This window comes from Taudactylus pleione, unplaced genomic scaffold, assembly GCF_031769625.1.
Source record: "Taudactylus pleione unplaced genomic scaffold, aTauple2 ptg000711l, whole genome shotgun sequence".
NCBI classification, from domain to species: Eukaryota; Metazoa; Chordata; class Amphibia; order Anura; family Myobatrachidae; genus Taudactylus; species Taudactylus pleione.
This window is the reverse complement of record NW_028285113.1, coordinates 4,083,815-4,098,833: the sequence shown is the minus strand read 5'-3', so window position 1 is coordinate 4,098,833 and position 15,019 is coordinate 4,083,815. Positions and strand designations below refer to the sequence as shown.

The window sequence follows — 15,019 nt, the reverse complement described above, 5'->3', positions numbered from 1 at the left end:
GGAGGAGGTGCCCTCTTCAAAGCTGGAGCCCAGTGACAGGCGCCTCCATTGTCTACCATAGTTCTACCCCTGCCACTTCATCTCCCACTCTATGAAATGACACCCCTGGCATGTTACAGATGGAAGAGGTGCACCCCTATTCCTGTCTTCTCTAAATCCTCAGAGTCCTTCTCCTTTTGGTTTGAATGGGCTCCCACAAGCGGATAAAAATACTTATTGCTTTTCTGTATTTATGGTTTTAAGTTTTTGTCTAATGTCTATGGCTGTACTGTAACCAGACCCCCACTTTATAATTTATTTTATGTATGTTTTCCCTTTTCTCTTTTTTGTACCCCTATAAATATTTTGCAATACATTCAATAAAAATGTATTGATGGAAAAAAAAGAACAGAAACAAGCCACAGTGCAGAGACATAAAAATCACATTTACTCACACAATGCACTTACAATATAAAGTAATTTTGTACAGTATAAAATACTCCTTAGTGGTAACACAGGAGCACGTCAGTCTCCATCTTACAGTCCCGCAGCTGATAATAGGGAATGGTGGTGTGGGTGCAGTTCCGGACTGTCCCTGCCACCTGCGATGATGAGCGGTACCAGCAATTGTCCCCCAGAGTCAGATAAATAATACGCCAGGCTTAACGCATTTCAGACCACACTGGATCCTTTGTCAGACGGATTGTTCGAGAAAGTGGGACCCCAAATTGGTGTCTTGCTTAGGGCCCCATGATGTTTAAATCCGCCTCTGCTCGCCAGTGTGGGTCTTTATGCGCAGTGGCAACCTCCACTCCACCTCCTCTGTGGCACCTCGGCAAGGCGGATGCTGGCAGCTGGGCTTCCCTCTGCTCTCACAGGAGGTGGTCCGGTGATACTATTCCTGGGGACCTCAGCTGCCATTTGGTGGGCAGGTATGGTGCTCCGGGGCAGATAGTACCTTACGGCCCCTCCTAGGTGGATATTTCTTTCCCTTTTCCATGCCCAGTGATCATCCCCTCTCATCACCTAGTTAAAAACATAAAAAAAGAAAATTATAATTCAACTTGTCATGGTGGTAATATTAGGAAAATGAGGCTGAGATTTTCGTTCTAGACTGACAGATCGGATAATGGTAGGAATGCATTTCTGGATGTTTTCTAACCATTTTCATACACACTATAACATAAATCAGGCCGATCACCCGATTTTTGACAAATCGCTCCAGTAATTGTATAGTGTGTAGGTAACATTACTCCCAGTGTGGTCCATGACATTCTCACCCATGAACTTAATCTACTACGTTACACACCTCTTCCAGCTGTTCTGGAGCCACGTATGTGCGGCGCTGGATCCTGGCCCAAAATGCATCTTTTTTCTTACGGAAGAACCTTCGTGGATACACCTTAGCGATGTCATCGTACATTCTTACATAAAACAGTTCATCTTCTTCCATTTGATTGGCCAGAAAGCTATAGAAACAGAAGAACACAGTAATAATAAGCATCACATCTGCAAACATGTCTAAATTACCAGTATTACAGAGTACCTACCATGTTTTCGCCAGCTCCTTTTATGCCAAGTACAAGGCTACGGATAGACTGTGGTGTGGAAGGGTACAGCCCTTCTCTGGCCATAATGGTGTTAAGGGCCTCTCTTTACTGGAAACAATTTCATAATGAGATTTCCATAGATAATTTCTTCTCCAGCTTTGTATCATTTATCAACTATCCAAAATGATTCCTATTTGTTAGCTCCATCTCAGGATGGCAGTAATGGAAAGAATCACTTTGATCTTTTTAAAAGTATGGGCGTATCGTTCCTCTCCCAGAAATATATAGTATATTTTTGGGATAATGTTGTATTTTTATATTATGCTTTCAGGTATACTGATGACCTGGCCACGTACATACTCAGAGGAGAACGGAGGTCTCTAGAGTGATAACTAACTTTTACAGCTCTGGATTGTTTTCTCCATGGCAGCTGGGTATTGTTGCTCACCTGCCATGGTGATAAATCACTGTTGAATCACTGTGGTATGTACACTTATATTGCCACGATAATCAATGATAAATGATAACATTTTAGACTGGCCAGGACATTGCTGTGTCCTGATGTTACACTGATAGCTACGGTATAATTTGGGATGTTTAGTTTGAACTCAGGAAACTTTATTGTCTGAAAGTACAGTCAATTATTTTTAGATGAGTAAATAACCCCTGACTTGGTTAGTCAGTTCTTCTGAAACATTTTGTATTCCGGTCTCATTTCATAAATTAATGAGGTAAAATACTTACAGTGCGCAGTAAAAGTTGCCGACGGTGTATTCATCCTCAGTGAGACCGGCCCTCATGAAATAGATGAGAACCATCGCCAGTAAGTACTAGAATAGAAATACCAGATACATTATTAGATGGAGAAATGCGTGTATACATACACCAGCAGTACTATTGTCCTCTGTTGGGAATAACATTGGTAACATGGCTATGGGATTTGGAAGCATAGTTTTGGAGGATCTAAATGTGGTCTAGTAGTACCCACTCTAGGATTTGCTTGGGAGGGTGCTGACCAAAAAGGAGGGCACATTATAATTTTGAAGGGCAACATTTTGGGTGCGATGCATTGCTAAATCTGAAACATATAGTTATTGAGATGCATTTAAATATGTACATAGAACCACTGATTATTATTTATACCCTTTTGAATTCAATTAAGTAATTCAAAATATGCCACACAATAGTGCCCCCACCAATTCATAATATGCCACACAATAGTGCCCCCACCAATTCATAATATGGGGCATTTTTATCACAATCCGCATTTATTAATGCTCACGACTTTCAAATGAAGTAATGTAGGTAAGTAAGTGTATGAGTACGATGCAGATAAATTGGTGGTGGTTCTATAATGGGCACATGTCATCATATCTTTCCGGCAAGGTATTGGAAAAGATGGAGACTCCACAACAGATAGAAAAGACTCGGTCACTGTGCCAGATACATTGTTGGAAAGATGGCCGTACAGCCGGGAGCAAGTATGGGGAGGGGCACTACATGGGCACAACCACAGCCAGCAGTGGTATGGGGGGTGTCTTACTATGAGAGCCCCCTCATCTCTTAGCATGCCTCTGAAATAACCTTACACACAATGATCCTTATGTCAGAAGAGACAGTCATTGGTATATGTTGGGAAGTACATTACTGGAAGCGACATGGGGAACTTCCATAATGAGAGATAAAGCAAACACTAAAACATATGAAGTTGGAATCCCCTATAAACTGCTGTATAGTGAGAGAAGTACTGGCTAATAATAATAAGGAAATACCTTGTCGGACATCCACAGGTTTTTATCCCTCTGCAGGAAATGCTGGATTGTAGGTAATTCTGAAATGAAAAGCATGAAATGTAATGATAGAGGATATAGTGGGGAAAATGACAGAATTTCATTGGTTGATAGGTAACTGCCTTTCTACATAGCTACACTGGCGTCACAAGGGGGTACGGGCCGTACTGGGTGACACCATCCAAAGGGGGTGATACCAAAATAGCAGAGCTGCTCTGCTATTTTGATATCACCCCCTCGGATGGTATTACAGTGATGCAAGGACGCGGAGAGAGACAGGGAGAGACTGTGGACTGCCTCAGCAGCTGCAGGAGCACTGGGGAAGCCCACTGTGTGCCTAGAATGAGAGGTGGTAATGTCCCCTCGATCGGCACACTCAAGGGGTGTGGCTTCGTGGATGAGACTACGCCCCTTTCCGCAAAGTCATGCACCCTTTTGGGAGCACGCGCCTACGGTGCGCAGAAGGACTCAGACCACCCGCACCTGGTGTCACCAAGCTAAGTGACGCCTCTGCATAGCTACCCATATAATAGTATTCATTATGTTATAAATGTAATACATAAAGTAATGTAGCATACTAAACAAAATTTTGCAAGTGAATCTTCTCTTATTACAGTTTAAATCTTTTTGTGCTGGGATGAGCTTACTCTGCCACCATGCTTTATAGGGGTTTGCTGAATGCTTTGTACCCATTGTGCTGGGAGGAGCTTACCATTGAGCTGGGAGGAGCTTACCATTGTGCTGGGAGGAGCTTACTCTGCCACCATGCTTTATAGGGGTTTGGTGAATGCTTTGTACCCATTGTGTTGGGAGGAGCTTACTCTGCCACCATGCTTTATAGGGGTTTGGTGAATGCTTTGTACCCATTGTGTTGGGATGAGATTACTCTGCCACCATGCTTTATAGGGGTTTGCTGAATGCTTTGTACCCATTGTTTTGGGATGAGATTACTCTGCCACCATGCTTTATAGGGGTTTGCTGAATGCTTTGTACCCATTGTGCTGGGATGAGCTTACTCTGCCACCATGCTTTATAGGGGTTTGGTGAATGCTTTGCACCCATTGTGCTGGGATGAGCTTACTCTGCCACTATGCTTTATAAGGGTTTGGTGAATGCTTTGTACTCATTGTGTTGGGATGAGATTACTCTGCCACCATGCTTTATAGGGGTTTGCTGAATGCTTTGCACCCATTGTGCTGGGATGAGCTTACTCTGCCTGACACATGTATCAGAGATGGAGGGATGAGCACAGCCACTTGTGTCCTGCTCTGCACATCTGTCCTTCCATGTTCTATTAGGCCCAGTAGTCACTGATAAACTCCACTTGGAAGAACCAATAGTTGGTAAAATTCATCCATCACCAGAAAATGGGAAGAGTGGATTCTTCAAACTATTAGGTATTCTAAGTAGAGTTTATCAGTAAAATTGATTATTAAGCATCAATAGTGAAGTGCACCCTGAGACATTATTTGTAAGTGATAATAAATAATAAGAGAATAAGCCTTACCCAGCAATTCAGAGAAAGCCTCTCTCTCCTTCTGTCCGAGGAAAGTAGACAGGGAATCTTGGCTGCTGTCTACTCTCCTCCTCTTAGCAGGGTGTAACTCGGCTGGCGTCCTGTGATTAGAAAGTTTTCTCTATTATATATGATAATAATGATCAATTACAGTATTTTCAAATGAAAGATAATGGATACTATGTAGCATCCTTAAATGCACCTCTGCAATTCATTGTTTGCTGTATTTTGTGTGTGCCCAGCACAGGAGGGTAACATACCGCTTTTGGGAAATGCCATCATAAAATGGGGGTGCAGCTACTTTTGCAGGATAGTAGTTCTGGCTAATATGCTCATAGTGATAACTGTTATAATGTGAGGTTATAATGTCATCCTACTGAGAGTATAACAGCAATCCCCAATTAGAGGCCTCTCCTAAGTGCCAATAGCAATCCAAATGGTTTTGCAGGTGGAAAGAAACTCTGCAGCCAGCCACAGATCAGGTAATTCCTCTGTAAATGTGCTTTAATCTTATTTATATACTTTGTCCCAGAAGATGACGATTTGCATGTGGAATCATTTTGAGGGTCATATTGGCTCTATGACTGAATATATTTGTTATATTTATTTTTTCGAAGAGAAAATTAGATCTAAAACTATAACAAAGTTAGGGGTGTATTTACTAAACCTTGGATGGAGATAAAGTGGACAGAGATAAAGTACCAGCAATCAGCTCCTAACTGCCATGTCACAGGCTTTGTTTGAAAAATGACAGCTAGGAGCTGGTTGGCTGGTACTTTATCTCCATACACTTTATCTCCACCCAAAGGCGAAGTAAACAGACCCTTAGTTACAAATCTGTACCCTCTATACTGACTTGCAGAAATCAGTGGTATTGTTTGTCTGCATAATATCTGACTCTACTATGTGCACAGTCACCTAAACACCTATCCCCTTACCAGCGTGACCCCCCATTACTACTCACCCTATAGCTTACTATTGTAGTGACTCGCTTATGGTACTTACCCACTGTCCATAGCTCTGCTTGTCACTCACAACCAGCAAAGACTGAAGAGTATAAGTCCTAAATAAACTAAATAAAACTAAAATCTATCTAAAAAGTAAAAAAATATAGAAAATATAATAAAATACTAACTAATACTAACTAATTCTAAGTAGAAGATAATATAAATAGAAAAATATAAACTATAACAAACTATAATATAAATAAAACTTATCCTACTGCCTATATCTAATTCTAAGTATAATATAATAAAATAAATGAAATATATATAAATATAAAAAATTATAAAATATAAATACAACTTATCCTACTGCCTATATCTAATACTAAGTATAATATAATAAAATAATATAAGTATAACTAACTAATTAAATCAATAAAGAAATAAAGAAATGCAACTAAAGTCTTATGCTCGTCAGTGGTCTGGCTGTTATGTCATAAGACTCCAGAGCTCTCAGCCAGGTTGAACAATCACAAGTGATGTCACAATGACAACCTTTGATGACTAATGTTTTAGTGCTGTTGTCATGGATACAACATGGCTTAATGGGCCACTGAGGCTAAAATGCTGCATTACATAAAGGATCTAATAGTAACATTTACAATTACATGAGGCAGTAATTGTGGTGGAAGACTTTGTCATATGCATATCAGTTTTCTTGTTTTTAGGTCTACTGAGAAAACTTGCAGTTATCCTGTCTTAGGTCCCTGACACATCAGCAAATGGTTTGGCTGCTATGGGGCCCAGAGGTGAGAGGCCCAGGCAATGCTAAAGGAGTAGAGCAATGGGTCCAATGCATTCCCAGTGATGACTGAATTGGCATCTAGGGGGAAGGGGGTATAAGTGAATACTATCTACAACTTAGGCGATAGGCACAATGATGCAATGTTCCACAGAAGTGTATTAGTGATAGTGACCCGGATCTCTGTGATTACATTGTCTGCTATATTATGGTAAGATAAAGGACCATATTTATCAATGAGTTTTTTCATTCACAATGAGTGACAAAACTCGCTGCGTATGATAATGGTGCCACTGGGGAGGCAGCGAGGAGCTGGCAGAGGGATCCGCTGGGATCCCTCTTCGCATCCCTGAATCTCCTTCCCATATGAAGATGGCGCTTTTTCCTGCAAGCAAACTCCGAAAACTATCAGTATTGGAAGATTGCTGAATATCAGATGTTCCTATTCGGGCCCCTGATGATGAATGGCCCAGTAACCTAAATATGCGGAATAATAGTGTGTCCTCATGGTTACCGGGCATTTATTGTGTGATGAATAGGCCCCATAGTCCTCATGCATTTATGAATATTCTAATTGCACATACTTGAATTTGTGGTTACTTATATCAGCTACTGAATATTGGGCCTGATGCAGCATGGATCGCAAATATAACCGCGTATGCATATCGGTCTATGGTGTGTACTGCGCATGTGTATGCACCACAGTGCGCATGATAGTAATGCAGTCACACTGCGATCACGTACACAGAAAGAAAGCCATCGCACAGTGAGTGACGGGATGTCAGCATTTCGGGGTGGTGACGGGGGAGTGGTCAGAGAAACGCAGGCGTGCCAGTCTGTATGAACGCCGTTACATGGCCGTGCATAAATTAGCCACTGCGACGGCATACGCAGTTTGTGTGCTTATTTAAACTTGCAATATTACTCGATGTTACTGATGTGTGCGCAGGACTGCGAAGTATTACAGATGTGAGATAGCAGTAGTGGGCGTCTCTATGCTGGCTGAGCGGTGGCTGATGTTACTGATGTATACACAGGACTGTGACGTATTACAGATGTGAGATAGCAGTAATGGGTGTCTCTATGCTGGCTGAGCTGTGGCTGATGTTACTGATGTATACACAGAACTGCGAGGTATTACAGATGTGAGATAGCAGTAGTGGGTGTCTCTATGCTGGCTGAGCGGTGGCTGATGTTACTGATGTATACACAGGACTGTGAGGTATTACAGATGAGAGATAGCAGTAGTGGGTGTCTCTATGCTGGCTGAGCGGTTGCTGATGTTACAGATGTATACACAGGACTGTGAGGTATTACAGATGTGAGATAGCAGTAGTGGGCGTCTCTATGCTGGCTGAGCTGTGGCTGATGTTACAGATGTATACACAGGACTGTGAGGTATTACAGATGTGAGATAGCAGTAGTGGGTGTCTCTATGCTGGCTGAGCTATGGCTGATGTTACAGATGTATACACAGGACTGTGAGGTATTACAGATGAGAGATAGCAGTAGTGGGTGTCTCTATGCTGGCTGAGCGGTTGCTGATGTTACAGATGTATACACAGGACTGTGAGGTATTACAGATGTGAGATAGCAGTAGTGGGCGTCTCTATGCTGGCTGAGCTGTGGCTGATGTTACAGATGTATACACAGGACTGTGAGGTATTACAGATGTGAGATAGCAGTAGTGGGTGTCTCTATGCTGGCTGAGCTATGGCTGATGTTACAGATTATATACACAGGACTGCGAGGTATTACAGATGTGAGATAGCAGAAGTGGGTGTCTCTATGCTGGCTGAGCTGTGGCTGATGTTACAGATGTATACACAGGACTGTGAGGTATTACAGATGTGAGATAGCAGTAGTGGGCGCCTCTATGCTGGCTGAGCGGTGGCTGATGTTACTGATGTATACACAGGACTGTGAGGTATTACAGATGTGAGATAGCAGTAGTGGGCGTCTCTATGCTGGCTGAGCGGTGGCTGATGTTACTGATGTATACACAGGACTGTGAGGTATTACAGATGCGAGATAGCAGTAGTGGGCGTCTCTATGCTGGCTGAGCTGTGGCTGATGTTACAGATGTATACACAGGACTGTGAGGTATTACAGATGTGAGATAGCAGTAGTGGGCGTCTCTATGCTGGCTGAGCTGTGGCTGATGTTACAGATATATACACAGGACTGTGAGGTATTACAGATGTGAGATAGCAGTAGTGGGTGTCTCTATGCTGGCTGAGCTGTGGCTGATGTTACTGATGTATACACAGGACTGTGAGGTATTACAGATGTGAGATAGCAGTAGTGGGCGTCTCTATGCTGGCTGAGCGGGTGGCTGATGTTACTGATGTGTACACAGGACTGTGAGGTATTACAGATGTGAGATAGCAGTAGTGGGCGTCTCTATGCTGGCTGAGCGGTGGCTGATGTTACTGATGTATACACAGGACTGTGAGGTATTACAGATGTGAGATAGCAGTAGTGGGTGTCTCTATGCTGGCTGAGCGGTGGCTGATGTTACTGATGTATACACAGGACTGTGAGGTATTACAGATGTGAGATAGCAGTAGTGGGCGTCTCTATGCTGGCTGTGCTGAGGCTGATGTTACAGATGTATACACAGGACTGTGAGGTATTACAGATGTGAGATAGCAGTAGTGGGCGTCTCTATGCTGGCTGAGCTGTGGCTGATGTTACAGATATATACACAGGACTGTGAGGTATTACAGATGTGAGTTAGCAGTAGTGGGTGTCTCTATGCTGGCTGAGCTGTGGCTGATGTTACTGATGTATACACAGGACTGTGAGGTATTACAGATGTGAGATAGCAGTAGTGGGCGTCTCTATGCTGGCTGAGCTGTGGCTGATGTTACAGATGTATACACAGGACTGTGAGGTATTACAGATGTGAGATAGCAGTAGTGGGCGTCTCTATGCTGGCTGAGCGGTGGCTGATGTTACAGATGTATACACAGGACTGTGAGGTATTACAGATGTGAGATAGCAGTAGTGGGTGTCTCTATGCTGGCTGTGCTGTGGCTGATGTTACTGATGTATACACAGGACTGTGAGGTATTACACATGTGAGATAGCAGTAGTGGGTGTCTCTATGCTGGCTGTGCTGTGGTTGATGTTACAGATGTATACACAGGACTGTGAGGTATTACAGATGTGAGATAGCAGTAGTGGGTGTCTCTATGCTGGCTGTGCTGTGGTTGATGTTACAGATATATACACAGGACTGTGAGGTATTACAGATGTGAGATAGCAGTAGTGGGCATCTCTATGCCGGTTGTGCGATTGCAAACATTAGCAGCAGCTCTGCATGTGATTATGGAGCTGTGATCGCAATAGCAATTCGTACGGAATCAGGCCCATTATGTTTTGCGCTAATTTACTGCTTATTAGTGGCTACATTCTAGAGTTGATTATGGATTCTGCAAGGCTCTGGTCCTGATTCAGCGCGGATCACAAGCTTGCGCTCGCACGCATCCGGCCACTGCGAAATTATGCAAATTAATGCGATTTTAGATATATAGATAGATAGATATTAGATAGATAGATAGATAGATAGATATGAGATAGATAGATATATAGATATGAGATAGATAGATAGATATGAGATAGATAGATAAATAGACAGATAGATAGATAGATAGATAGATAGATAGATAGATAGATAGATATGATATATGAAAAAGCAGCAGCTGGTTCGCGCACGTGCACTGCGATACATACGCATGTACAGGACGCAAAAATCAGTGTGAGACCATCGGGCTTGCGACGGAGACCCTGCGGTAGGGTCTCGGCTCCCACAAGCCCGAGTGGACTTCCTGCTCTAATACAGCACTCTCGGATCACAGATGCTGACAGGAGGCGTTTATTTCTATCAGACGTTTCCTGCAGCATTAGCCTATTACACATCGCTGGTGTGACCATAGACCTAGTAGCCATGTGTCCTGCGCTTACATCAGTATCCGGTCCCATGCTACAAAGTATTGTTCCGTGTCAGCCATGGGTGTACTCTATCTATAATGGCTGCAGTGTGGTTGTGTTACCCTCGGGCCCCTGTGCCACTAACTGGTGTTTGTGTACACTGATTGTATTTACCACATATTCCATTACAGCGTTATCATGAAGCTGTTATTTATTTATATTACACACACACTTTATCTATCTATCTATCTATCTATCTATCTATCTATCTATCTATCTATCTATCTATCTATCTATCTATCTATCTCATATCTATCTCATATCTATCTATCTATCTCATATCTATATATCTATCTATCTATCTATCTCTTATCTATCTATCTATCTATCTATCTATCTATCTATCTATCTATCTATCTATCTATCTATCTGTCTATTTATCTATCTATCTATCTCATATCTATCTATCTATCTCATATCTATCTATCTATCTATCTATCTATCTATCTATCTATCTATCTGTCTATTTATCTATCTATCTCATATCTATCTATCTATCTATCTATCTATCTATCTATCTATCTATCTATCTATCTATCTATCTATCTATCTATCCAGGGCCGATTTAACAATGGGGCGGGTTGAGCTACAGCTCCAGGCCATACCTGCCAACTTTCTGGCTGCTCCTTCCGGGAGGGAGCAGCCAGATCGGCAGGACAGGGGGGGTGTGGCCGAGACAAGGGGTAGTTGCCGGCCGGGTGACATCACTTGTGGGCGTGGCGGGGACGGAGTCACGTAATCGCATCAGTTTGGCCCCACCCCCGCTACGCAATGCCGATAAAATTGGCATTGTGAAGCAGGGGGCGGGGCCAAAATGACACGCAAATCGTGTCACCGCCCCCCCCGCTGCCATGGGTGTACTCTGTCTATAATGGCTGCAGTGTGGTTGTGTTACCCTCGGGCCCCTGTGCCACTAACTGGTGTTTGTGTACACTGATTGTATTTACCACATATTCCATTACAGCGTTATCATGAAGCTGTTTTTTATTTATATTACACACACACTTTATCTATCTATCTATCTATCTATCTATCTATCTCATAGCTATTTATCTATCTATCTATCTCATATCTATCTATCTATCTATCTATCTCATATCTATCTATCTATTTATCTATCTATCTATCTATCTCATATCTATCTATCTCATATCTATCTCATATCTATCTATCTATCTATCTATCTACAGTATCTCATATCTATCTATCTATCTATCTATCTATCTATCTCATATCTATCTCATATCTATCTATCTATCTATCTATCTATCTATCTATCTACAGTATCTCAGATCTATCTATCTATCTATCTATCTATCTATCTATCTCATATCTATCTATCTATCTATCTATCTATCTATCTATCTATCTATCTATCTATCTATCTCATATCTATATATCTATCTATCTATCTATCTCTTATCTATCTATCTATTTATCTATCTATCTATCTATCTATCCAGGGCCGGATTAACAATGGGGCGGGTGGAGCTACAGCTCCAGGCCATACCTGCCGACTTTCTGGCTGCTCCTTCCGGGAGGGAGCAGCCAGATCGCAGGACAGGGGGCGTGGCCGAGACAAGGGGGAGTGGCCGGCTGGGTGACATCACTTGTGGGCGTGGCGGGGCCAAAATAGGCATTGTGAAGCAGGGGGCGGGGCCAAAATGACCCGCAAATCGCGTCACCGCCCCCCCCGCTGCGGGGGCTTCAGGGGTTATAGCGGGAGGATAGGAAGGGAGAGCGGAAGCCGGGAAAATTGCCTGCCTTCCCGGGAGGTCGGGAGCGGCACCCGATTTTCGGGAGGCTCCCGACCAAATCGGGAGGGTAGGCAAGTATGCTCCAGGCCTCCCATTGAAAATAGGCCACATACACTGGCTGCGGTGGGGACAGGAAAAAAAAGACTTTGTTTTTCCTGTCACCACCAGCCCAGGTAACTCTTCCACCAGCCGCCTGCAGCTAAGTTTATCCCTTTCCACAATCCCTTGCCCACCTCCCATACCTTCCACCGGCCGGCCATAGCCCCGCCCACCTCTGACCCGCCGAAGCTCTGCCCCCCAACTCACCCGAAGCTCCGCCCACTGACCCTCCTGCTCCCACCATCCTGTCACCTAGCTCAGGAATCAGGAAGGAAAGCAGCCCAGCTTGTGTGTGTATATATATATATATACTATGTGTGTATATATGTGTGTATATATATGTATGTATATATATATATATATATATATATACTGTATATATATATATATATATATATATATACACATACATGTGAGTGTTTATGTATATATATATATATATATATATATATATAATATATATATATATATATATCTATGGTGTGTATATGTATATATATATTTAAAATGGGTACAGGGTGTGCGGTTCACATGGGCCCCTGGGGCCCGCACCGCACACCCTGCACCCTTATTATACTTACCACTCAGGAGTCCAATGTCGGCGCCGGTGTCAGCACTGTAAAAAATTAATTACTTTGGAAAAAGGCCGCTGTGGCCATTTTCCCGTTGTTTTGCGCATGCTCAGTACAGGGGAAATGGCCGCCACAGCCATTTTCTTGGTGACCTGTGCATGCACTATAGACTCTGGACACACTGTAGTGCCCAAAGTCTTATCAGTGCGGCACTGCGCTCAATGGGCTTCAATTAAATGCGAAGTGAATAGCAACGGGAATGAGCTCCCGGCGCTATTCAATTCAGCCCGCTGTTAGGTCGGGGAATGGCCATTCTCGCACCTTAAACAGCGTGTTTAGGTGCGAGAACGGGCATTCTCCGACTAAACTGCCCGGCGCTAAGGGCAGAAAACAGCATTGCGCCTGGACTTTTGTCGTATTTCTTCTCGCATTCCAGGAGGGATGCTAGAAGAGATCCTTAGTCGGACTTAGCAGCATGATGAATTGAATACCTCCGGGAGCTGATTCACTTCGCGCTTAATATAATTGAGCACAATGTATAGAATATATATATATATATATATATATATATATGCAAACAAGTAATGGGGCGGCACTCTCAGGGCTTCACTTAGAATGATAGAAAGAATAAGGAGACGCTACTCCTGTGACGATAAATCTCTGCCTTGTATTGTGTCATATTTTGTATAACAATCCCGCCCCCCTTATCTGCTGGGGGGATTGCTATACTGTCATCCTTGCTTAGGCATTTTAGTGCCATGAATTCTTCTTTTGACATATTAGGATGGAGCGATTTATTGAACTTAGGATGCTTGGAGACCGTAGTTTCCAACATTCTTGAAAAACATTTCAGTGACATGTTATTTGTGATTGGATCAAAGGTGGACTGAGGGGCAATGGGTAATGGTCTATCAATAGCCTCTCGCTCTGGTCCTTGTTTATTGTAAAAAAATTCTTTAAGCCGCAATTTCCTATTCAACCCATATACATTAAGTTTCCACTGAAAGTCATCTCTGTTACATGAAGGCACAAATGTAAGTCCTCTGTTGAGTACCCTTAACTCAATTGGCGTCTCCTGTTAATTAAGTTCTTTTATCTTTTAAAATATGTCTGCAACCTAGCACAGTATAGGAGCAAGGATTCTTCAAGGAATGTATTCAATTTATACATATGGCGATCTTGTGCCTGTGGTTATGTATTTCATTCACTGAGTGTTGTATACCGTTGCTAGGCTACCCCCGGTTCCAGGAGGCGCCAGGTGGCGCACGTCGCTAGTAGGTGACGTCAGTATTCTTCGCCCTGAGCGGGGAGGAGGCGTCCAGTGCGGCATGGTGATGGGATCACACTATAAAGGTAAATATCTTTGTATTTTAGCACTCGATTCTGACGAAAGTTGAAATACAACTTAAACGTTAATCTGCCACAGGAGTAGCGTCTCCTTATTGTTTCTACCATTCTAAGTGAAGTCCTGAGAGTGCCGCCCCATTACTTGTTTGTATCTACCTGGACTTGGTTTTTATTAGGACCAGGAGGGAATTCACCAAGGCACGTGTATATATATTAGGGGTGTGCACCGGCCACTTTTCGTGTTTTGTGTTTTGGTTTTGGATCTGGATCTTTCTTCGTGTTTTGGATCTGGATTGGTTTTGCCAAAACCACCCTTCCGTGTTTTGGGTTCTGGGTTTTGTGTTTTGGATCTGTATTTTTTTTTAAAAAAGCATAAAAACAGCTAAAATCACAGAATTTGTAGGTTTTTCTGCTCCTATGCTATTATTAACCTCAATAACCTTAATTTCCACTCATTTCCAGTCTATTCTAAACACCTCACACCTCACAATAGTGTTTTTATGTCCAAAACGTTGCACCGAGGTAGCTGGATGACTATGCTAAGCGACACGAGTGGGCGGCACAAACACGTGACCCATCTAGGCGTGAAACTGCAGTGGCAGACAGGATGGCAGTTTGAAAAACTAGGCCCCAAACTGTACATAATGCAAAGAAAAAAAAGAGGTGC

General features: G+C 42.9%; 1 protein-coding gene across 1 annotated transcript; it reads right to left on the bottom strand.

Annotated features, from left to right (window-relative positions):
- Positions 1–768: 768 nt before the first annotated feature.
- LOC148477447 (speedy protein 1-A-like) lies at positions 769–3,313 on the bottom strand. The gene is made up of 4 exons (XM_088456712.1): positions 3,302–3,313; positions 2,274–2,359; positions 1,289–1,448; positions 769–1,005 (listed from the first exon to the last, which is right to left on the bottom strand). The coding sequence occupies exons 1-4, from the start codon at positions 3,311–3,313 to the stop codon at positions 769–771; spliced, it is 495 nt and encodes a 164-aa protein (XP_088312838.1).
- Positions 3,314–15,019: the final 11,706 nt, after the last annotated feature.

What these genes read in the sequence shown, in the direction of transcription:
- LOC148477447 (XM_088456712.1), bottom strand. An exon ending in GGCAACTTTTACTGCGCACT is followed by an intron (nt 1,449 to 2,273) that starts GTAAGTATTTTA and finishes CTGTTTCTATAG; the next exon opens with CTTTCTGGCCAATCAAATGG. An exon ending in CTCCAGAACAGCTGGAAGAG is followed by an intron (nt 1,006 to 1,288) that starts GTGTGTAACGTA and finishes GTTTTTAACTAG; the next exon opens with GTGATGAGAGGGGATGATCA.